The 24,230-nt window shown below is 38.3% G+C and overlaps 1 protein-coding gene across 1 annotated transcript in view; it reads left to right on the forward strand.

The window, feature by feature from the left end:
* IQCM (IQ motif containing M) overlaps positions 1–24,230 on the forward strand; it is a 594,059-nt gene that overhangs the window by 133,300 nt on the left and 436,529 nt on the right. The window contains exon 5 of the mRNA XM_060400977.1: positions 19,661–19,751. Within this exon, the coding sequence (XP_060256960.1) occupies positions 19,661–19,751 (91 nt within the window). The remainder of the gene's footprint in view (positions 1–19,660; positions 19,752–24,230) is intronic.

Here is a 24,230-nt window from a genome sequence, read left to right on the forward strand (position 1 = left end):
ATGCTTTCTAAGTTACCTACTTTTATCTTTCCTATTAAAATGTATGTTTTAAGTCTTTTGTTGTTCTTGCTAAACGTTTAATTGTGTGTGCATTTAAAGAGATAGTTGCAAATGTGAGATATAATCCATTGGGATGGTTTTGCATTTTTATTGTGGTTTTGTCAAGTTAGAGTTTAGGTTAAGTAAGACAGTCCAGATCATGCTAGCATTCTGTCTTGATAGCTTTTCCTGCAGCCGCTGCCCATTCTGTGGAGGTTGGCCCTCTCTCCACATACCCCCTTTCAGGATTTGTGTGGTTCCTGATGGAATATTTGAAGAGCAGCTCCTTTGAACTTTTAGTAGTTCTGGCAACTTGTCAGCATTATTGGTCATTTTTGTTTGTTAAGCCCCTGATGGAAAAGTTATTCTCTTACTTTCCAGCAATTAACTGTAATCTTTCAGATTGCCACATTGTAAGCATAAATTCCTTCTTCCCACAAGGAAAAACTTCTCTTAAAGTGTCAGAGGGAAATAATTTCAGATATTAAAAACTTGTTCAGAGCATGCCTGAACATGTCACTGCTTGAGTTTCCATCTGTATTTGCTTATTTCTTTTTTCTGTTTTCTTTTCATGCTTACCGGTGGCTTTCAGTTTTTGTTTGTAATGAAACAAACCAGATATTTAAATTTGAGGAGGCATCTTGTGCAGTTGGAAAGATAAGGGGAGGAATTTGTGACAAATGCTCATTCTAGATGCTTCTCTTGTGAGGGAAGCTTCCTCTTTTGTGCATCTTAAACATGTTTATCGTTATTTATTTTTGTACTTATTTAATTTTTTGGTTGACTTTTGGATAGATTATTTTAATAAAAATATTCATGTATTATTTGGGTGATTAAATGCCAAACTTCTATGGGTGTGAGTGAAGTAAGTCATGCCTAGTAAGAATATACAGACAGAAGTATATCATCAAGTGTGTGTTTACAGAGACTGATGTAAAAGTTTGTCAATATTTGGAGATATTCATCGATATATTGTTCAGTGTATGATCAGTCTTAATGCATTTTTATTTGCGGCAGATACAACTTATTCTATCTTTGTTTAAATAGATTCACTTTAACACATTAAACTGAAACATGCCTCAAGATATATACATAGAAATTCACTCAATATTTATATTGGATTAGATCAGGTGACTGAATGGGGGCTTTTGGACTTGTTATGTTAGAGCATATGGGCAAGTTGTAAGCTAGAAAAGATGTATGGTGTTTTCAGTTTCTTTTTAATTATAGAATCTTATCTACATCAATAAAAGTTTATATGTAACTTCATAAGAACTGTATGTGGTGAGCAAAAAAATTGTATGCACTCATGCATCTGTAAGACATAAATTAGATTTTGATAAAAAGTAAATTGATTCTTGACAAAGTTCTGAATGTTAGTGGCACAAAAATTCCCATCTGACTCTAGCCATTTTCTATTCTTGCAGTATCTTTTTCAGAGATTTCAGTGATATAGGCCGACTTTTTTTCTGGCACCCACATATAGCAAATAACTGTGAGGCATTTCAAACCTCAAAGTGACACTAAAACTGTGAAGTATGAAATGGAAGTGCCAGAGCGTGTGAGACACATTGCGTAGAGCTGCTCAGTAATTCACTGTGTGCATGCTAGAGAAACGACAACACTACTGCAGGATGCAATGTGATTAGCACTACCAAAAATTAATAAAATAAAAGAATCTCCACTTGCAGATAGTCCCTAATGTGTTCAAGTTGCCACCTTCTATGTTGAGCAGCCCTGCCCTAGTAATTACTCCCTTCTCACCCCACAAGAATCTGCTGTGAGGAATAAAATCACAAATGAATATCCTCCCCATTATGTCGAGATTCAGTTAAGGTCAGTTCAGTCACTCAAGTCGTGTCTGACTCTGTGACCCCATGGACTGCAGCACTCCAGTCTTCCCTGTCTGTCACCAACTCCTGGAGTTTGCTCAAACTCGTGTCGATCAAGTTGGTGATGCCATCCAACCATCTCATCTTCTATCGTCCCCTTCTCCTCCTGCCTTCAATCTTACCCAGCACCAGGGTCTTTTCCAATGAGTCAGTTCTTCAAATCAGGTGGTCAAAGTATTGAAGTTTCAGCTTCAGCATCAGTCCTTCCAATGAATGTTCAGGACTGATTTCTTTTAGGATTGACTGGTTGGATCTCCTTGCAGTCCAAGGGACTCCCAACAGCCTTCCTCCAACACCACAGTTCAAAGGTGTCAATTTTTAGTGCTCAGCTTTCTTCATGGTCCAACTCTCACATCCACACATGACTATTTGATAAACCAGAGCTTTGACTAGACAGATCTCTGTCAGCAAAGTAATGACTCTGCTTTTTATTATGCTTTCTGTGTGGTCATAGCTTTTCTTCTAAGGAGTAAGTGTCTTTTAATTTCATGGCTGCAGTCACCATCTGCAGTGATTTTGGAGCCCTCCAAAATAAAGTCTCTCACTGTTTCCATTGTTTCCCCACCTATTTTCCATGAAGTGATAGGACCGGATGGCATGATCTTAAGTTTTTTGAATGTTGAACTTTTAGGCAGTTTTTTCACTCTCCTCTTTCACCTTCATCAAGAGGCTCTTTAGTTCCTCTTTACTTTCTGCCATAAGGGTGGTGTCATCTGTATATCTGAGGTCATTGATATTTCTCCCGGCAATGTTAATTCCAGTTTGTGCTTCATCCATCCTGGCATTTTGCATGATGTACTCTGTATACAAGTTAAATAAGCAGGGTGACAATGTACAGCCGTGACGTACTCCTTTCCCAATTTGGAACCAGTCCGTTGGTCCGTGTCCAGTTCTAACTGTTGCTTCTTGACCTGCATACAGATTTCTCAGGAGGCAGGTCAGGTGGTCTGGTATTCTCATCTCTTTAAGAATATTCCACAGTGTGTAGTGATCCGCACAGTCAAAGGCTTTAGTGTAGTCCATGAAGCAGAAGTAGATGTTTTTCTGGAATTCTCTTCTTTTTTTAGGATCCAACAGATGTTGGGAATTTGATCTCTTATTCCTCTGCCTTTTCTAAATCCAGCTTGAATATCTGTAAGTTCTTGGTTCATGTACTTTTGAAGACTTGCTTGGAGAATTTTGAGTATTACTTTGCTATTGTGTGAAATGAGTGCAATTGTGAGGTAGTTTGAACATTCTTTGGCATTGCCTTTCTTTGGGATTGGAAGGTTACTAAATGGTTATGATAAAAGCTTTAAGCTTCTCTGGGAGTGCTTGTATTTTTTCCACCTGACACATGAATATTATTAGTTTTATGTTGGTTTGTCTTTACATCTGTCACCCCTCCTAATGGTTATCCTTTTCTCAAGTTTCTTCAGACGGTATTTTAGCCAGGGTTGAAGGAGTTTGCTGAGTTTTCAAAATCTGATTCAGGTCCTATGTTAGCATGTCCTTACGCTTGACTTGCTTCTTGCGGTTTATTTTTATGTCTCACCTTGGGGAGGCGTGTTCAAAGGGTTTTGGAGTTGTTATCACATCTCTTAGATTTCCTAGATCAGACTCAATGGGAAGGAGAGATGAGTTCCTGGAGTGTGTCTGACCTGTTTCTATCTGTATATCTATCTGTCTATTTCCCATATATTTATCCATTCACATCTGTAATCCCTACAAGGTTTCTGGATTGGAGACAGACCTTTTAATATTCAGAGAGCATCTGACCTCTGTTTCCTCATTGCCTCATGTAGATGGGAAGAAAGAAGTGCCACAGAAGACGAATTTTGAGATTAGGAATTTTAGCACTTATGTAGGATATTTGGCAGATTTCCCTGGTGGATCAGCTGCTAAAGAACCTGCTTGGCAAAGCAGGAGCTGCAAGAGACCATGGGTTTGATCCCTGAGTTGGGAAGCTCCTCTGGAGAAGGAAATGGCAACCACTCAAGTATTCTTACCTGGAAAACTCCATGCACAGAGGAGCCTGGTGGGCTATAGCCCGTGGGGTCATGAAGAGTTGGACGACAGTGTGCACATACGCACGTGTATGTACACACACAGTATTTGGCACATTTACCTCTCCTCTGTAGAGAGAGGGGAGAAGGGAAAAGAGGGAGTAGTGCTTTGTGTTTGTGTGCTCACTCAGTCGGGTCTGACTCTGTGTGACCCCATGGACTGCAGCCTGCCAGGCTCCTCTTTCCTTGGAATTCTCCAGGCAAGAATGCTGGAGTGGGTGGCCGTTCCCTTCTCTGCTGCTGCTGCTGCTGCTAAGTCACTTCAGTCGTGTCCGACTCTGTGCGACCCCAGAGACAGCCTCCTACCAGGCTCCCCCATCCCTGGGATTCTCCAGGCAAGAACACTGGAGTGGGTTGCCATTTCCTTCACCAATGCATGAAAGTGAAAAGTGAAAGTGAAGTCGCTTAGTCGTGTCTGACTCTTAGCGACCCCATGGACTGCAGCCCACCAGGCCCCTCTGTCCATGGGATTTTTCAGGCAAGAGTACTGGAGTGGGGTGCCATCACCTTCCCCGCATTCCCTTCTCTAGAGGTGCTTTATAAATGTAAGCGCATCCCTTCTGGAAAGAGGAGAAGTGTGGGGGTCCCTAAGTCTGTTACTCTTCGGAATTTACTTACATCTTTGGAATCTTCCTTACATTTACTTACAAGTCATCTCAGCAGAAGTGACTCTGAATCTCTCCTGGGTCTTTAACTTCCATGGCTTGTTTGCTGTTTGAGCATCCTTTAACTCAGGTGCCAGAGTGAGTTGCTCAGAGAGCCCTGACAGTGCAAAAATGTAAAAATATTAATGGAGGATTGTTTCTTGACACTTGTATTAACTTTGTGCAAGAGAAAGATCAAGGGATAAACTGACTAGGGCTGTATACCAGTGTCTTTCCATCAAGCTGTTTTGTGAGAGTCATTTTTGTTGTTGGTTTTTTAGTTTTTTGGTTTGTGTGTTGGATACGGTGGACCAGGACAATCAATATAAACTCATTTCATCTGGGTAGTTTTGTTAAGCCTTTGGGCATGATATTTACTTAGTAGAGATTCAGCTGTTTCACTAAGCTATAACTGGTATTAATTTCTGTGCAGGGGAATAGTATATGCTACTCGCCAAAAGCTTGATGAGTACTGTTGTATTTTTTACTGGATAGAGAGAAATGAATGCTTGATGGAGATGTTTGAGGCATAGGAGTAATTATTCAGTATAATGTGACTTTCTGTTTTATTTTCCATATGTTGTGCCATTACTGCAAGTTTATATGCTTGATATAATATTTGATAGTGCTTTATCTTATGGTACTTATAACATGTTACATGTCTGCTCCATCTGCCATATAGAATGTAATCAATGCCATGTTCTTATAATTCTCACCATTGTAAACATTACCTTAACTAATTTTACTGAGCACTTACTGTGTACCAGTTGTGCTAAGTACTTTGCATGTATCATTCATCCAGTCTTCACAGCAATCTATGATCATCATATACATTTTTGTTGTTTTCCAGTTGCTAAGTTGTGTCTGATTTTTTGTGACCCCATGAACTGTAGCATATGAGTCTTCCCTGTCTTTCGCTATCTCCCTGAGTTTGCTCAAACTCACGTCCATTGAGTCAGTGATGCCATCCAACCATCTCATCTTCTGTTGCCCTCTTTTCCTCTTGCCTTTAGTCTTTCCCATCATCAGGGTTTTTTTCCAATGAGTCATCTCTTTGCATCAGTTGGGCATGGTATTGGAGCTTCAGCTTTACAACAAGCCCTTCCAATGAATATTCAGAGTTGATTTCCTTTAGGATTGACTTGTTTGATATCCTTGCTGTCCAAGGGACTCTCAAGAGTCTTCTCGAGCACCCCACTTTGAAAGCATCAGTTAATTCTTTGGCACTCATCCTTATTTATGCTCCAGTTCTCACATCCATACATGATTACTGGAAAAATCATAGCTTTGACTACACACACCTTTATTGGCAAAATGGTGTCTCTGCTTTTTAATACATTGTCTAGATTTGTATAAGCTATTCTTCCAAGGAGCAAGTGTCTTTTAATTTCATGGCTGCAGTTACCATCTGTGGTGATTTTGGAGCCCAAGAAAATGAAATCTGCCACAGCTTCCACATTTTCTCCATGATGTGATGGGACCAGATGCCATGATCTGTTTTTTGAATGTTGAGTTTTAAGCTTTTTCACTCTTTCATCTTCATCAAGATGCTCTTTAGTCCCTCTTTGCTTTCTACCATTAAAATGGTATCATCTGCATATCTGAGGTTGTTGATATTTCTCCTGGCAGTCTTGATTCCAGCTTGTGATTCATCCAGCCAAGCATTTCTCATAATGTACTCTACATATAAGTTAAATAAGCAGGGTGACAATATACAGCCTTGATGTACTCTTTTCTCAGTTTTGAGCCAGTCTGTTGTTCCATGTCCAGTTCTAACTGTTGCTTCTTGTCCTGACTACAGGTTTCTCAGGAGGTAGATAATGTAGGCTGGTATTTCCATCTCATTAAGAAAATTCCACAGTTTGTTGTGATCCACACAGTCAAAGGCTTTAGCATAGTCAGTGAGACAGGAGTAGATGTTTTTCTGGAATTCTCTTGCTTTTCTTATGATCCAGCGGATGTTGAGAATGTGATCTCTGGTTTCTCTGCTTTTCCAAGTCCAGCTTGTACCTTTGGAAGTTCTCAGGTCACATACTGCTGAAGCCTAGCTTGAAAGATTTTGAGCATAATCTTGATGGCATGTGAAATGAGTGCAATTGTGTGGTGGTTTAGACATTCTTTGGCATTGCATTTCTTTGGGATTGGAATGAAAACTGGCCTTTTCCAGTCCCGTGGCCACTACTGAGTTTTACAAATTTGCTGGCATATTGAGTACAGCACTTTAACATCATCTTCTAGGGTTTGAAATAGCTCAGCTGGAATTCTGCCACCTACATTAGTTTTGTTCATAGTAATGCTTACTAAGACCCACTTGACTTCCCTTTCCAGGATGTCTGGCTCTAAGTGAGTGACCATACCATCATGGTTATTTGGATCATTAAGAACTGCTTTGTACAGTTCTTCTGTGTATTCTTGCCACCTTTCCTTAATCTCTTCTACTTCTGTTATGTCCTTGCCATTTTTTTTCCTTTATTGTGCCCATCTTTGCATGAAATGCTCCCTTGGTGTCTCCAGTTTTCTTAAAGAGATCATCATACACATTTTTACAAATGAACAAGCTGAACTCAGTGACTTATTAATGTAACTTGCTGAAGGTCATACTGATTAGAGTGTATCTGCTTTCTTAACCACGTCTCTGTGTTATCTCTCATAAATAATGCAATATAGCCACCTAGAGGATAAATATAAAATAAATAAATATATCAGTTAATTTAATAATCCATACCAGTGGATACTGAATTGATTATACTTGAGTAAAATGTCTTAAAGGTTATTATAGTTGTAATTTTTGTCTTCCTTTTGTTACCATTATGTTTTTATATTTCTGAAAACAGTTAATAATTCATTATTTTTAAAAAAATTATAAAATGTTTTAAAATAATTTCACACTATGGTATACACTGAGGCCTTGTAGTGGAGTTAATTTTTGCTGACAACACACAGATTAATTTCCAGTACTCTTCTGATGACATTGTAAGGAGTTCCATATTTTTGTGCACGTAACTCAACCTGCTCTTGATGCCTGACTGACTTCTGTTTGTTCATTCAGCATTTACTGAGTACCTAATGTATGCTTGGCTAGGCACTGAGGTGTATGTTCAACAATGAATGAATGTGAGATTAATTAATATTACTGTGAGATTAATAGGATATAAAACCTCTATTATAAGACCACATGGCTGATAGGAGGTAGTTAATAGCAATTTATTAATTGATGATATTATACTGGACAATAATAGCTACACGACGGTGGCATAGAAAAATATAAGTGAAATCTGAAGTATTGAGACCATGTACCTATCACAAATGTCTTTATTCCACTTTCTGACATGAAATATGAAATTTATACATGTGTACCTAGTAAACACATTAATTACTTCATTTATTCAATATATATGTATTGGACTGCTGATTTATAATGCTATGTGTGAGTTAGAAAGGGAATAAAAATGTTTTGTTTTTAAATAGCTCATAACATATCAGAACAAAAATTAAATCATTCATTCAGTATTTACTAGGCATCTGTTATATGCCAATTACTCTTTTTGACACTGATGATATAATTGTGAAAATAGACCTTATATTCTTCTGGGAGAAACTAGGAAAAAGCAAATAAATAGATAAGATAATCACAAAATGTGAAGATAACAGTGAAGAAAACAGAATGATGTAATAGACTGGGGACTTACTTTAGATTTCCTAGATTTAGGAAATCAACCCTGAATATTCATTGGGCATAATGTAATACTCTTGCCTGGAAAATCCCATGGACAGAGGAGCCTGCTAGGCTGCAGCCCATGGGGTCGCTAAGAGTCAGCACGACCAAGCAGCTTCACTTTCACTTTTCACTTTCATGCATTGAAGAGGGAAATGGCAACCCACTCCAGTGTTCTTGCCTGGAGAATCCCAGGGACGGGGGAGCCGGGTAGGCTGCCATCTATGGGGTCACTAAGAGTCAGACACGACTGAAGCAACTTAACAGCAGCAACGGCAATGATGGTGAAGCTGAAGTCCAGTACTGTTTGGACTTCACCTGATGGGGAGGTACAACTCATTGGAAAAGACCTTGATGCTGGGAAAAACTGAAGGCAAAAGGAGAAGGGGATAGCACTGGATGAGATAGTTAGATAGCATTGCGGACTCAATGGACATGAATATGAGCAAGCTCCAGGAGATAATGGAAGACATTATGGAGACTGGCGTGCTACAGTCCATGGAGTTACAAAGGGTTGGACATGACTTAGCGACTGAACAGCAAAAACAACCATACTTGAGATGCAACTGTCATGAAGGGTTCTCTGGGGAGCTTATATTTGGTCTGAGATCTGAAGGAAAGTGGTGTACTCTGGGAAAAAAGCCTGCCATAACACACCCTAACTTTCATGGTGTAAATATTTCCACTGTGGGTGTTTTCAGCCTACCAAGGGTTTGAAATCTAGATGGTAAAACTTTAAGAAATTTAAGAATAGACATTGAAAGCTGATCTAACTCAGCTGCCATACATCACTGGGAGCAATATGAAGGGAAATCCAGGCAGTGAGAAAGCCCTGAGAAGGGGGAGGAATTGGCTTATTCAAGGTCCTAAAAGGAAACCAATGTGGCTGAAGTGTAGTGGCAGAAAAAGTAAGGCAGTGCTGTGAAATCATGTGCAAGAGATGTGCAAGAATCAGATGATGTATGGCCCTATAGGTAATGCCAAGGAACCAATTTTTTTTAGAGTGATATAAAATCACTGAACATTTTTAAGGCAGATGTTATTATCAGACTAAAAAGATATGTTGACTGTATGTGTAGACTAAACAGAAGCTAGAGCTTAAACAGGAGACTGATTAGAAAGCTATTTTTTCAGTTCAAGCAGAAGATGATGTTGGCTTAGATTGAGTTATTGTTCAAGACACATCTACTCTTTGTCCCCCACCCTCGGTTGGAATAGTTTTCCCTGCACCACTGACTTTGATACTGGCCATATGCTTGCTTTGGCCAGTAGAGGGTAACAAGATGTAACACAGGAAATAGTTTTAAATATTTTGTGGCTTAACTTGTCTGTTTTACTCCTTGGTCTGCCATGAGAAGACCATGCCGCAGGTAGCTGTCCCTGACTCCAGAGTGACCTGTGTAGAGAGGGGAGAAGCAGAGATACTCTGGCCAAGTCAAAGAAACATGAGCAAGAATCTTCCAAACTTGTAATCCACTGAGTTTCGGTTTGGTTTGGTATGTAGCATTATTGTTGAGGTGTTAGTGAAATTGGAGGGGAATTGGCAACTTTGATGTATATTTTAGTCATAGGTTACATCAAGGCTGTATATTGTCATCCTGCTTATTTAACTTATATGCAGAGTACATCATGAGAAATGCTGGACTAGAAGAAACACAGCTGGAATCAAGATTGCCGGGAGAAATATCAATAACCTCAGATATGCAGATGACACCACCCTTATGGCAGAAAGTGAAGAGGAACTAAAAAGTCTCTTGATGAAAGTGAAAGTTGAGAGTGGAAAAAGTTGGCTTAAAGCTCAACATTCAGAAAATGAAGATCATGGCATCTGGGCCCATCACTTCCTGGGAAATAGATGGGGAAACAGTGGAAACAGTGACAGACTTTATTTTTTGGGTTCTAAAATCACTGCAGATGGTGAGTGCAGCCATGAAATTAAAAGACGCTTACTCCTTGGAAGAAAAATTATGACCAACCTAGACAGCATATTCAAAAGCAAAGACATTACTTTGCTGACTAAGGTCCGTCTAGTCAAGGCTATGGTTTTTCCAGTAGTCATGTTTGGATGTGAGAGTTGGACTGTGAAGAAAGCTGAGTGCTGAAGAAGTGATGCTTTTGAACTGTAGTGTTGGAGAAGACTCTTGAGAGTCCCTTGGACTGCAAGGAGATCCAACCAGTCCATTCTGAAGGAGATCAACCCTGGGATATCTTTGGAAGGAATGATGCTAAAGCTGAAACTCCAGTACTTTGGCCACCTCATGCGAAGAGTTGACTTATTGGAAAAGACTCTGATGCTGGGAGGGATTGGGGGCAGGAGGAGAAGGGGACGACAGAGGATGAGATGGCTGGATGGCATCACGGACTCAATGGACGTGAATCTGAGTGAGCTCTGGGAGTTGGTGATGGGCAGGGAGGCCTGGCATGCTGCAATTCATGGGGTCACAAAGAGTCGGACATGACTGAGCGACTGAACTGAACTGAATGAATTTCTGGTTTGAGTGGGTGACTATGTGATGATGTCATTTACTGACACAGGAAAGATAAGAAAGAACAGTGTTTGGAAGAGAAAATCAAGATCTCTATTAAATGTATTATATTTGAAATACTTATTAGCATGCAACTTCATATGTAAGACAGTGGTATATATGAGTCTGAAATTTTAAGGACAGGTATGGCCTGGAGGATGGAGAGGGCAATGGCACCCCACTCCAGTCCTTTTGCCTGGAAAATCTCATGGATGGAGGAGCCTGGTAGGCTGCAGTCCATGGGGTCGCTAAGAGTCGGGCATGACTGAGCGACTTCACTTTCACTTTTCACTTTCATGCATTGGAGAAGGAAATGGCAAGCCACTCCAGTGTTCTTGCCTGGAGAATCCCAGGGACGGGGGAGCCTGATGGCCTGCTGTCTATGGGGTCGCATAGAGTCGTACACGACTGAAGCGACTTAGCAGCAGCAGCATGGCCTGGAGGATAAAGATTTAGAGTCATTGGTGAGTGGATGGATTTACTTGAGGAAGTGGGTGAGATCTCCTAACAAACAAGTGAAGTTAACCCAAGGACTACCCTGGTGGTCCAGTGGTTAGGATTTTACCTTCCATTGTAGAGGATGTGGGTTCAATCCCCAGCTGGGGAGCTAAGATCACACATACCTCATGGCACAAAACCAAAAAAATATAAAATGGAAGAAATATTGCAACAAATTCAATAAAGACCTTAAAAATGGCCCACATTAAAAAAAAAGTTAACCCATACAAAAGGGCTTATGATTGAGACCTGTGGCACTGCAGTTTTTAGAGGTCTGATAGAAGGGGAGTCAGCAAAGGAAGCTGAAAATAAGCAGCCAGTTATTCATAGGATGAAGACCAGGAAAACCTGTTGTCACAGAATCCCTTCACAAAAGCCACCATTGTCACCATGTACTGCTGATGTGTCCAGTGTGTGTGCTTGTGTGGAAGTTGTATCCTTGATCAGAGTGGTGACTGTGTAAGCTGGATTGCCAGTGGACAGAAGAGTAAATGGGATGAGGAAGTACGCATAGGATGTATAGACAATCAGTTTAAACATTTTTCTATAAAGCAGAGAGGAATTGAACAGAAGTGAGAAGTTTTGTTTTGAAGTGTTAGCTGTAATGGTGACTGCATTAATTGGTAATCATAGTACAACCTTTTATGTTACCTTGGTTGGTTCTTTTACCCGCCCTACTTGCTATTTATTCAAATATCTGCGACTCTCCTGGAGACCCTTTTTAAACTTCTCTCCCCTTCTCTCAGTAAAAGACCTCAGTTCCTACTTTGTAGAGAAAATAAAGGTCTTGAATGGTGAACTCACTGGAAATGTATTAATAGCCACCTAAAACCTTATCTCGGAGAAGGCAATGGCAACCCACTCCAGTACACTTGCCTGGAAAATCCCATGGACGGAGGAGCCTGGAATGTTGCAGTCCATGGGGTCACTGAGGGTCAGACATGACTGAGCAACTTCACTTTCACTTTTCAGAGAAGGAAATGGCAACCCACTCCAGTGTTCTTGCCTGGAGAATCCCAGGGATGGGGAGTCTGGTGGGCTGCCATCTATGGGATTGCACAAAGTCGGACATGACTGAAGTGACTTAGCAGCATCAGCAAAACCTTATCTACCTTCTTCTTTGAGAAGAAAATGCCTATTTTCTCCAAATCTTGGCTAAATTCTATCCCATTGCTTCTCTTCTCTGCCAGAAACCTGCCTCATCTATTACATATTATTTGCTTTCTTCTATATCTTCATCTTCTCCTTTCGTATATTAAGTGTCTTAAAATATAATGACACCCAAACATTCTTTCTGAAACGTATGTCCTTATAGTGAACGTTTTATCTCCTTCTCTTTGAACCACACATCGTTGAAAGAGAATCTTCTTTTGTTACCTCCAATAACTTTATTTCTTCAAAGCAGTGAAATCTTGCTTCTATTTCCATATTTTCATTCAGTTGTCTATCCATAACCTCCCAATTCCAAAAGCTAAAGGAAACATTTTATTCCTTGTCTTAAATTTATGAGATAATGGAAATAAATTTTTATAGCATTGCACTTGAGGTTACTCAGTTATTTGTGTAACTTTCATTTAATCAATTCAATTTCCTAGAATATAACCTCCATAATCACCAGCTTATGGTTTGCATCCCTGAAGCCAAGCAGACTGCTTATCACATTATAGGCATTTGGTAAATATTTGTTGAATGAATGAATAAATGGATGACGGATTAAAATACAATCCCTGTCCTCAAGAGACCATGAAAGAGTTCGCTATTTAGTGAGGAATTGGCATTTTATATAACACACATGTGCTGGAATTTCCAACAGTAAAAAATCGCATGACATCCACCCAGCCCACACACTAGAATGTGAAATGTCAGTAAATTGCAATCTGTCATTCTTGACTAATGAGTCTGTCTATAAATTTATAACTAAGTTTTAAATTTTATTCTAATTACTTCATATCAAATTGAGTACAATTTAAATTGTAGGTCTTGAAAAATGAGAAAGTATTTTATAATCACTCAATATAAGTCTAAAATCTCATTTTTTGAATGAAAAGGATCTGGATTTACCCTTGTGAAGCATTTTCATAGTATCATTAAGTCTCTATATAGAAGAGAACTTAGCACTCTTCCAGCCCAACTATTTTCATGATATAAAATCCCCTATATAATGTTCTATGGAAAGTTCCTGTCCAATCTCTACAGGAGATGCCTGTGGTGGGGAACACACCTCTTTTATGGTAACTAATTTCAGAATTATTAAAATTCTAAATTCTGGAAAGCTAGTTTCTAGTAACTTACATTGGTCCAGTTTAACTATTTAAGATTGGCTGCTTTTAGCAACCTGGATTAGAGTGCCTGCTTTGTTTGTTTAATTTTTTGGTTTGTGTTTTGTGGAAGGGGGGAAACTTTATAACTGTCAGGGGAGAAATGGGAATTAGTTAATGGAGGAATGTATATAGTATGTATCATATTTGAAAAAAAATGGAAATAAATTAATCAATGTCCCTGGCAAACATACACTTGTAATATTCAAAATTCTATGTAACTGAATAAGAGGCATTTAACATTTTATTTATTGATTTGTATCACTTATCTCACTTTGGCTAGGGGCATGGTCACAGATTTTGCAGACTAATAAGAGGGAGGTGGGCCAAGTACACAAGAAATATTGCAAATTGTTTCAACATTAGGATAGACCAGATAGTGTCCCCTGAGTTGAGTCCTGAAATGTGAATGACTAGCAAAATCCCATGGACAGAGGAGCCTCGTGGGCAGATTACAGAGTTGGACATGACTGTATATGTATCTGAGCACACATTCACACACAGCAAAATGGTATTCCTTATTCACCACATTTCTATAGAGTGTCTGAGAATCAAGAATATTAAAAAAAAAAAAAGCACAAATAGAAGAATAAAGAGGTAATTAGGGGAGACCCAGGCAGTTTAGGCATATCTCTAGTGGCCTCGAGCTTTAATTTTTAAAAATTTTTTATTGGACTTTATATGAGTAAGCTCAGAGAAAATACTAAGGGCTTCCCAGATGGCACTAGCGATAAAGAGTCCACCTGCCAATGCAGGAGATGTGAGAGATATGGGTTTGATCCTTGGGTTGGGAAGATCCCCTGGGGACATGACAACCCACTCCGGTATTCTTGTCTGGAGAATCCCTGGAGAGAGGAGCCTGATGGGCTACAGTCCATAGGGTCGCACAGAGTTGGACATGACTGAAGTGACTTAGCACGCATGCATGCAGAGAAAATACTATGGCATATGCAATAGTAATACTATGGCAAATGCAATATGGGAAGCATATTGGATTTGAGTTTATGTGCTTGTTTTTAGGAGCTATATGATGTGTTTAGGGGTGAAATGTCGTACTATTTGTAACTTACTTTCAAATTGTCCAGCAAAAAATAATGTATATACACATATTTACATAACTGTGTGTATACACATAAATTAGTGAGGCTACAAATTATTTGATTTAAACAACTAAGTTAAGACTCTATCAGATGAGTACAGAACAACAAGAGGATATTCATTTTCAGACAAGTATGGAACATTATTGACACTGACTACACATTGGTCAAAGAGGCAATACATTACAAAGAATTTAAAATTATGTAAATCATGTTCCCTGAATACAGTGAAATTAAATTTTAAAATAATAACTATCATAATTTAAAATCCAATTATTTGGAAATCAAAGCTTATTTATGGCAAGGATGGAGGCTGGATTGGAGGGTATTATGATTGGGAGTAGGAATCCAATGAGAAAGCTATTAGTGTCCCAGAGAAGAGATGGTCGAAGTCTATGTTGAGGCAATATGAGTGGAAACAGTAGGAGAGATTTGATGCTTGCTTGTCCTAGGAAGCTGAGGGAGAGTAGACAGTAGAGGTGACTTCTGGGTTTTTGGATGGATGGTGATGTCATCAATCGTGAGAGGAACATGTCAATTGGAATGTCTTTGGGACATGCATATAGACATGGTAAGTTATTGAAATTTGGCATTTGAGAGTGATCTGAGCAGGATACTGAGATTTTGTGAGGCATCCACGTTTCCATGATAAATAGAGCTTGGGAGGGACCATATCCTTCATGTAAAGGGTTAGAAGGCAGCCAAAGAAAGAGCTGTAGGGCATACACAACAGCTGTTTGTGGTCAAAGAAGAATGAGCCCCTGAGTGAAGTAGTAACAAGTGAATTGAATGGATGATTGATTTCAGGTGAACGCATGATTGATTTCAGGTGAACTGTGAGGAAAGCAAGGTAAACAGTGTTGAGGACTAGAGGCCTTTGGTTTAAGTTCTAATGCCTTATATTTCATTTGTTTGCTTTCATTACAGAAACCCCAAATATTCACCACTTTACAAGCATTTTCTTTTCCTAGTCTCCCTGTCTCTTGCTAATTGTTTTACAGAAGTGATTTAAAATTTATGTTTCAGAACTGAAATTCTAGAGTTGAGAGACTAGATTTTACATAGAGGGAATAGTTATGAACTCAAAGAAGTCACGGTCTTCGCCAGTGGCTCAGCAGTAAAGAATCTGCCTGCAGAGCAGAAGCCGCAGAAGAGGTGGGTTTGATCCCTGGGTTGGAAAGATCCCCTGGAAAAGGGGCATGGAAACCCACTCCAGTATTCTTGCCTGGAGAATTCCATGGACAAAGGAGCCTGGCAGGCTACAGTCCATAGGGCTACAAAAAGCTGGATACTACTGAAGCAATTCTGCACAGCAGAGATGTTATAATTTGCCCTAAGTCATACAGTAAGTCTTGTTCCTCATCTAAAGGTTTAGATGTAGGATTTTCATATGCTTTAGTTGTCTTTTTAGAAATCTCCTTTAGCGCTTGTCGTGAAAGAGCAAATTATTCAAGATGGCGGTGGTAAGGCTCTCTTGCCCCGTGGGCTTGCGCTCTCGCCCCGTGTGTTGTAAATTCATGGTTATGTAACTGCTGAGATCACTTATAGCCCTGCCATCATGGTGTACCCGCTTGGGCACAGGCCTCTTTTGTTCTGTAAACATATATAAGCTCCACCTGAAAGCCTGCGTTATGAGGCTGAGGCTGCGTTATGGCTGTGTGCTCTGGGTCAGCTGTGAGAGAATACAGCATGTCTGCTGCTTCAGCTCGGAGAAGGCGATGGCACCCCACTCCAGTACTCTTGCCTGGAAAATCCCATGGATGGAGGAGCCTGGTGGGCTGCAGTCCATGGGGTCGCTAGGAGTCGGACATGACTGAGTGCCTTCACTTTCAGTTTTCACTTTCATGCATTGGAAAAGGAAATGGCAACCCATTCCAGTGTTCTTGCCTGGAGAATCCCAGGGATGGCGGAGCCTGGTGGGCTGCCGTCTCTGGGGTAGCACAGAGTTGGAAACGACTGAAGCCACTTAGCAGCAGCAGCAGCTCCTACAGCTACCACACCAGTGAGGAGAGAGTAAACATGTCTGCAGTTTCTAAGGCGCCTTGAATTTTCTTCCAGCGTCCCCACCTCTCGCTTTGCCTACCCTGGGTGAAATGAATGGTGAGATACAGCTACTGGTGTAGCTGACAGTGTGAACAGCGAGACAACTCTATACGTTTTTTAGGCAGTATAATTGTACTTATTTTCTATTTGGGATGCAGAACTAACGTGATTTAGTTTAATGGTACTATAGAGGCTTTCATTTTAGTGATTTAAATGGATAATTCCCAAAGTTTTAAATATTTTTTTCACAAAATAGGCGTATCTTTTGCTTTATTAATTATTGTAGCACAGGCTTAGTTCCCTTAGCGTCATTGTACAATTCACTCTCTAGATCTATGGGTTGCACATCTCATGACCTTTCCTTTCTTTCACTTTTCTGCAGTGATTTTCATGTTAGTCATGCTGTCCACTGAGAATGGCAGTGTTTTATTAACACTATATCCTACATCTCACCTCTCTATGAGTTCAGTTCAGTCGCTCAGTCGTGTCTGACTGTGACCCCATGAATCGCAGCACGCCAGGCCTCCCTGTCCATCACCAACTCCCTGAGTTCACTCAGACTCACGTCCATCGAGTCAGTGATGCCATCCAGCCGTCTCATCCTCGGTCTTCCCCTTCTCCTCCTGCCCCCAATCCCTCCCAGCATCAAAGTCTTTTCCAATGAGTCAACTCTTCGCATGAGGTGGCCAAAGTATTGGAGTTTCAGCTTTAGCATCATTCCTTCCAAAGAAATCTCCTTCAGAAGGAGGGCTGGTTGGCTCTCCTTGCAGTCCAAGGGACTCTCAAGAGTCTTCTCCAACACTACAGTTCAAAAGCATCAATTCTTCGGCGCTCAGCCTCCTTCACAGTCCAAGTCTCACATCCATACATGACCACTGGAAAAACCATAACCTTGACTAGACAGACCTTAGCAAAGTTATCTATGAGTTAGTATGGCAATTTACACTCGGTAGATATTCCTTAAATAAGTACAATAAAAACATACACATTGGATACCATGGATAGAATGCAGGCTCTAGGAACTGCCTGCTTGGGTTTGAATATTGTCTCTGCCTACTGCTAGCTGTATAACCTCAGGAAAGTTCATCTCTATTTCTCTGCTTCAGTTTCCTCATCTGTAAAAATGGAGATAATAATATAGCTAACTTACAGGGTGGTTGTGAGAATAAAAAATGATAATCCATATACAGCAATTAGCACACTTGATGTATGGCAAATATTTTATTTATTTATTTTTCTTTTTCTCTTTTTCTTTTGACTGGCAAATATTTTTAAATGTTCTGTTTTTAAGACTCAAATTTTTAATTTTTTTTTCACCTTAATATATTTCTCAACTTACCATATATCTTTATATGAAGTGTATCTTTTGAGCTCTATGTCACCCTCCAATGTAAGCATGGCAGAGATTATCCTTTCCCCATTAGTAGGCACCTAATTAATAATTGTTATAATAACACAAATAGTTACTAATAATTAGGATAATTTCTGTTAATAATCAATAATTAAGCACCCTCATGAAATCTGCTGGGGTGGTAATGCAGAGTGAAGAAGGGTGAACTTACAGTCAAGGATAATGGGTTTGATCCCTGGTTTAGCACTTTTAAAACTTAGATCTTGGGTAAACTGCTTTCCTGATATATAAAAGAGAATAATCACAAAAATTCACCAAAAATCCAATTTTCAGGTTTAAGTGTGAGATAATCCACAGGAGTGCTAGCCAACACCCCTAATATATTATGAATAGTAAATATTAGCATTCTGTTTTCCATTTATCCAAATTTTTATGGTCTTTGTTATACATTTTAAATCTAAATTATATAATGCTGTCTAGTGTGCTCTTTTTAGAGAAGGCAATGGCACCCCACTCCAGTACTCTTGCCTGGAAAATCCCATGGACAGAGGAGCCTGGTAGGCTGCAGTCCATGGGGTCGCACAGAGTTGGACACGACTGAGTGACTTCACTTTCATTTTTTCCTTTCATGCATTGGAGAAGGAAATGGCAACCCACTCCAATGTTCTTGCCTGGAGAATCCCAGGGACGGGGGAGCCTGGTGGGCTGCCGTCTATGGGGTCGCACAGAGTCGGACCCGACTGAAGCGACTTAGCAGCAGCAGCAGCAGCAGCAGCAGTGTGCTGTTTTATTCATTAGCATTGACATACCAACTAATTTGTAAATATTTCTGAAACAGGGTTGCACTGTTTCAAACTATGTTAGTCCCATGTATTAGGACTATGTTTGTTAGTCCCATTATCTGAATAAAATAGAAAAAAAAAAGGTATTTAAAAATATTTATGTTAAGTTTCTTTTTAGACTCTAAGAACTTGATTTTTTTTTTTTTAATGAAGAACCTTTGCTTTTGTGGATTTAAGTCTTTCTAGCAAATGGAGGAGAGGAGATTTCTGGAGCTCTCAGTGTTTCTATTACATTAACTAATGATTGCTAAATTATTTTGAAATAGCAGGCTCTCCTATAAAAGCTAAGCCTTATGAAGATAAGGATGACAATAATACTGATATGTATAAAGGAGACTGTATTCTCAGTTTGTGCTGTATTCTTGCTGACATTTCTCTACAAAGGGAGCGATCTCCTTTCTGATATATGCAGTTCATTTACTCTATACTTGCAGTCCTAAATTTTAGTAATTGCAAAACAACTGAGGAGCATGGGGTGAAAAAAGACACTCAAATGTGTTTTTAGGCTATCTTTTTACTAGTAATTTTTTTGAAAAATATTGTACCTGTTATTAAAAAATCTGTGATTTGCAATTTAATTCAAAACATGCAGTTAGACCTTGAAAACTAATAGTCTACAATTAAAACTTTTTTTTTTCTTTCAAATTCAAGAACAAGTTAAACTGGATAAAATAGTGACTAATATTGAATCAGTGAGTAAAAAAATGGAGAAAGAAAAACAATTGCACCAAGGGAAGACCAGGTAAGGAAGGTGTAGTTGGCTAACCTATAGACAACATGCACTTTTCTTCTCTTTTGCTAGTATTTCTTGACCAATTGTCATGGTTTCTCAAGTCTTTTAACATCCCATACCTGAGGCTAATTTATCCTTCTGCTCCAATACCTCAAAGGACATCAGTTATCAAAATTTTAGTTTTCAGTTCAATTAACTTTTGAACTGAACTGGAGGATCTCTGAATAGTTAAGCAAACCATCTGGGTTTTACAGTGCATAAGCTCAAATCCAGTTTGTGGCTTTCTTGAGAAAAATGCCATATTTTATGGTAATATTACATAAGTTTGGAATTTTAATAATTAATCTGCAGCAATTATGAAGCAGAGTTAAGATAATTTTTCCTTTTTAATATAATAATTTAAAATTAGTGTTTTCTAACAGAAGATGAGGCTGATCCTACAGAGCATACTTTGAAGGCAGGAATTTTGAGCATTGCTTCTGCTGTCCAAAGGTGTCTGGAGATGGGTCAGTTACTTTTCTGAATTATTCCACTAAATAGCAGCTTCACCTTTGGGATAATGTTACAATTGTGTGCATAAGTTTTGGCCCTGAAGCTACAGATAGAAACTCTAAAGGTTCTTCAGCACATTTTGTAAGAACATTTATACTTGAAGAATGTAAATGCTCTTCTGTTAAGATGTATATTTCAGTGGCTTGTTTTACATTAATTCATTATATAACATGATCAGATATGTGGGGTATTAGGTAATAGAAGTTTAAAAAAAATGTTGCTATGGCTGTAAGGAATATCTTGGCTCTTCTAAAACTTACCTGCAAGGTGTGCTTAGCACTACAAGTTTCTTGCTCAGCAGTAAAAGGTAATACTATGGGAATTTGGAAGAGTGAAATATATGTACAGCTTTAATAATGAGGATTTGGTTTTACCCATGGTAAGAGAAGATATGAATTACAAAAGAAAATAAATGACTTATATAGGAAATTTACCAGTTTAAAAACTTTTGCCTTTACTCAAGTTAACCCAAGTCCGTGTTACCTGATAAAAGAGTAGTTAATATGGCAGTTTAACCAAAGAGTTGAGAATTTCAGGTAAACTTTGAAACTAGAAAAACTAAATGGAACTAATTTGAAAAGCTACCATTTTTAGTAAATTAGATGCAGCTGTGATCCAAGGAAGAGGACTAATAATTTAGGGATACTTGGAGCACTCATTAACAATAAATCTGATCATTTAATATCTTTCAGATGTCTTTCTCAAGAGAGTTGAGTATTTCCTTAAGAATTGTTTCTTCTGAAATTGGTAAAGATAAAGGTCTCTTGACATTCTAACATTCCATGTTTAATGAAAACATGTCCTGCTTAGTGAGGAAGGTCAACACCTTTTGAAATTAAAAGTACTTCAGTGACAGCTTGGGACACACAGACCCTGAATATCATCAATCCACCAGAGGCTGCCTTGTCTTTTATGGTGATAATGTGTTTCCTACCCGCTGAAGCTAGCTTCATTCACAAACGTTAGAAGTAACTGAGCCATGAGGCTATAAAGGACAGGAAAGAAAACAGAATCAGTCAGGAAATCACGTAGGAGATTGTTAACAATGCAGAGAAGGCGCTAGGATTAATTAGTATAAATTGTCTAACGCTTTGTAAGACTCTGGAAAAGTTTCTGCTCCAAACAGAGTTCTGTGACAGGAGTAGTATGTGAATTACTTCTAATTCCCCCGAAGATGCCTTAGAAAACACTAACTTTTAAGGATGAGCCATAATATTTTTAGGTGGACCATAAAAATATTGACCCAGCAAAAGAAATTCCGTATACAATACATGAAGAAATATGATAGAATCTTATAAATGTCTATTTCCCCCCCAAAGAAATTTCTCTATGTTTAACTTGCAAAGGAAAACAAAATTGAATACTTCGGCATATTCAAATTTAGGTTTAAGGAAGTGAAGTTCTTCAATGTACCTTTGAATCCTAACTTCAAAGATTAATTATACATTAAATACTCTTATGACAACAATGATAAATGTGAATGCATTCTAAATATTAATTTTCCATCAAGGAAATTTATTATGCATTTATCTATTAGAGCTAATTTTTACTTGATAATATTTGATACATTTGAAGGTATGACAACTGCATTTCTGTAAATGTGTTCTATGATTTTAGGCAAATGAGCCTCAACTTCTTCCCCTAGTTTTGTGATCAGTGGGAATTTCTTATGTGTTACATGACTATTTGTATTTAGGTTATTCTAATTAATAACAGAATGAGGATATTATAAAATAATGATAGACTCCCTCATGTCATTTCACATTTGTGTTAAACAACTCTGGCATTTCATCTTAATGTTTATAAAATATTTTGCTTAGTGGATGAATTTTAGTCTGCTTCTATCAAAATCTTTCATTAATAGAGAATCATTGAAAAATGCAATTAATAGTTCTAATTTGAAGATTTATGTAAAAATATTTAGCCAGGGTCTAGTTTTAAGGAAGCAAATCAAACTACAACTATGTACATTGGCCCCATTCTTGGTAGCATATAAATAAAATTCTAGAATTTCAAATGGAGTTTGGCAAAGCTGCATACTCAAACCTCTCATAGTTTCCACTGATAATATAATTTTGGCATATAAGGGATATCTCAGTTCTTTGGCCAACTGCATAATCGTGAACCACACGAGTGACAACTAGACTAATGGATCCTATAAATCACTCATTGATTTACTAATTTATTGAGCACCTCCTCTATGCCAACTATAAAACTCAAAATAGGACAGTCACAGACTTTCCTTTTAGACCATACTTTTTTGATGGGCAGAATGTTTTAAAATCCTAAAATTTTGTGTAACATTTCTAAAATTTTTGAACTAGCAATTCCAGTTCAAAATTGAATTGGAGTTTGAACAATCCACCTGTTCAAATTGGATTCATATTGGTCTAGAATTTCTAGGCCAAAATAATGATGTGCATCTTTGTATATTTACAAGGAAATATATTAATTGTATTTTGTCAAATATAAGAAATAAGCTAAAAAGTTCATGTACATTTATGTACACCTAAACATAAGTGTGGAGTATATTACACGTTAATCATGACAAATGGAGTTGGTGATAGATAGTAATAAGGTGTTTGCTTAGTTCCCTAAATCCAACTGCCTTGATTCAAATCTTGACTCCACCCATTTCTAACTGGAGTAATCTGAACTATAGCCTATCTAACCCCTAATCTTTTAGTTTCTTCCTTTATAAAATGGGTATAATAATAGTAAATACCCAGAGGCTTGTTTTGAGTATTAAATGTAAGACAAATAAAAAGTTAGAATAGTGCTCAACTCATAGGAAGAATTTAAAACTTTGCAATTATTACTCACACTACTAGGGTAGTGAATTAGGGATAATTTTTGTTTTCTTACTTTTGCTTATTTCCATTTTCCAAAGTTTCTGCATGGTACTCATCTTTTGATTCAGCTGACTTGGTCGAAGCTCTCCAAGTCATAATAGGAAAACATACTACTTAAAATCTTTGCAAAATGGAAGAAATAGATGTGATGTGTGTTGTTTTCTAATTTTTGTTAGAGTTTTTCTTTTAGAAAGCAAAAGTTACATATTATCCTTATTCAGAGGCAGCAAAATTTGGTATTACTTTGTCTTTATTCAATAGTGAATGTTTATAGAGGGCCTGCTGTGTGCTCCTTACTTTGCAGTGAGGGCACCAAGGATAGCATTGTCAGAGTCTCTGTTCATAGGAGAGTAGTGGTTTTCTCTCTGATTCGCATCATATCTTGCAACATTATTCTAGAGTTTGTGTTACAAAATAAGGGTTAATCAATCACTCAAAGCTTTCACTTCATGTTTTGGAAACAGAAAGCTGGACTCCTTTTCTGCCTTCCCCGTCTTCAACTTTGACCTACATTTACGACCCATGACCTCCTCTTCCATGGGGCAGCTGAAAGAGCATGGTGAGTCTCACTGCCTAAGTGCAGTAGCAACATGGTGATTCTTCATTGTTTAGTATTCATTTAAAAAGCACTCACACAGCTAGTATTGAACAGTCATTTCCTTTATATTTCATTTCAAATAATGTATCACAAGATAGAGATTTCAGAAACAACTAGTACTAACTAATGTTCAGCTCCTTTATTTGAACTTTAGAGATTGGATTTTTTTAATGTGTGTAAATATTGAAGGTTTTAGAAAATTATAAGGATATATTCTTAGAATTTTAAATGTTTCTCTATAGTTGAGTTATTGTTGTTTACCAAAATATGTATTAATATTCTTAAAAAGAAAATATAGATGAACCTCTAAAAGTCCCTTAAGTGTGACTGAACAACTGTTTGGAACATGGTCAGCTATGTGATGACTTGGGGGCTATTGATTCAAAGAAAGCTATTTTGTAGTTTTCCCTCTTTTTAATTTGTTTCTTATGTCTTGAGCTTCAGGCTGTCATTAAGAGAAAACTTTTCTTGTAGAGTGGGGCTTTG

This window comes from Ovis aries, chromosome 17 (genome assembly GCF_016772045.2).
Source record: "Ovis aries strain OAR_USU_Benz2616 breed Rambouillet chromosome 17, ARS-UI_Ramb_v3.0, whole genome shotgun sequence".
NCBI lineage: Eukaryota > Metazoa > Chordata > Mammalia > Artiodactyla > Bovidae > Ovis > Ovis aries.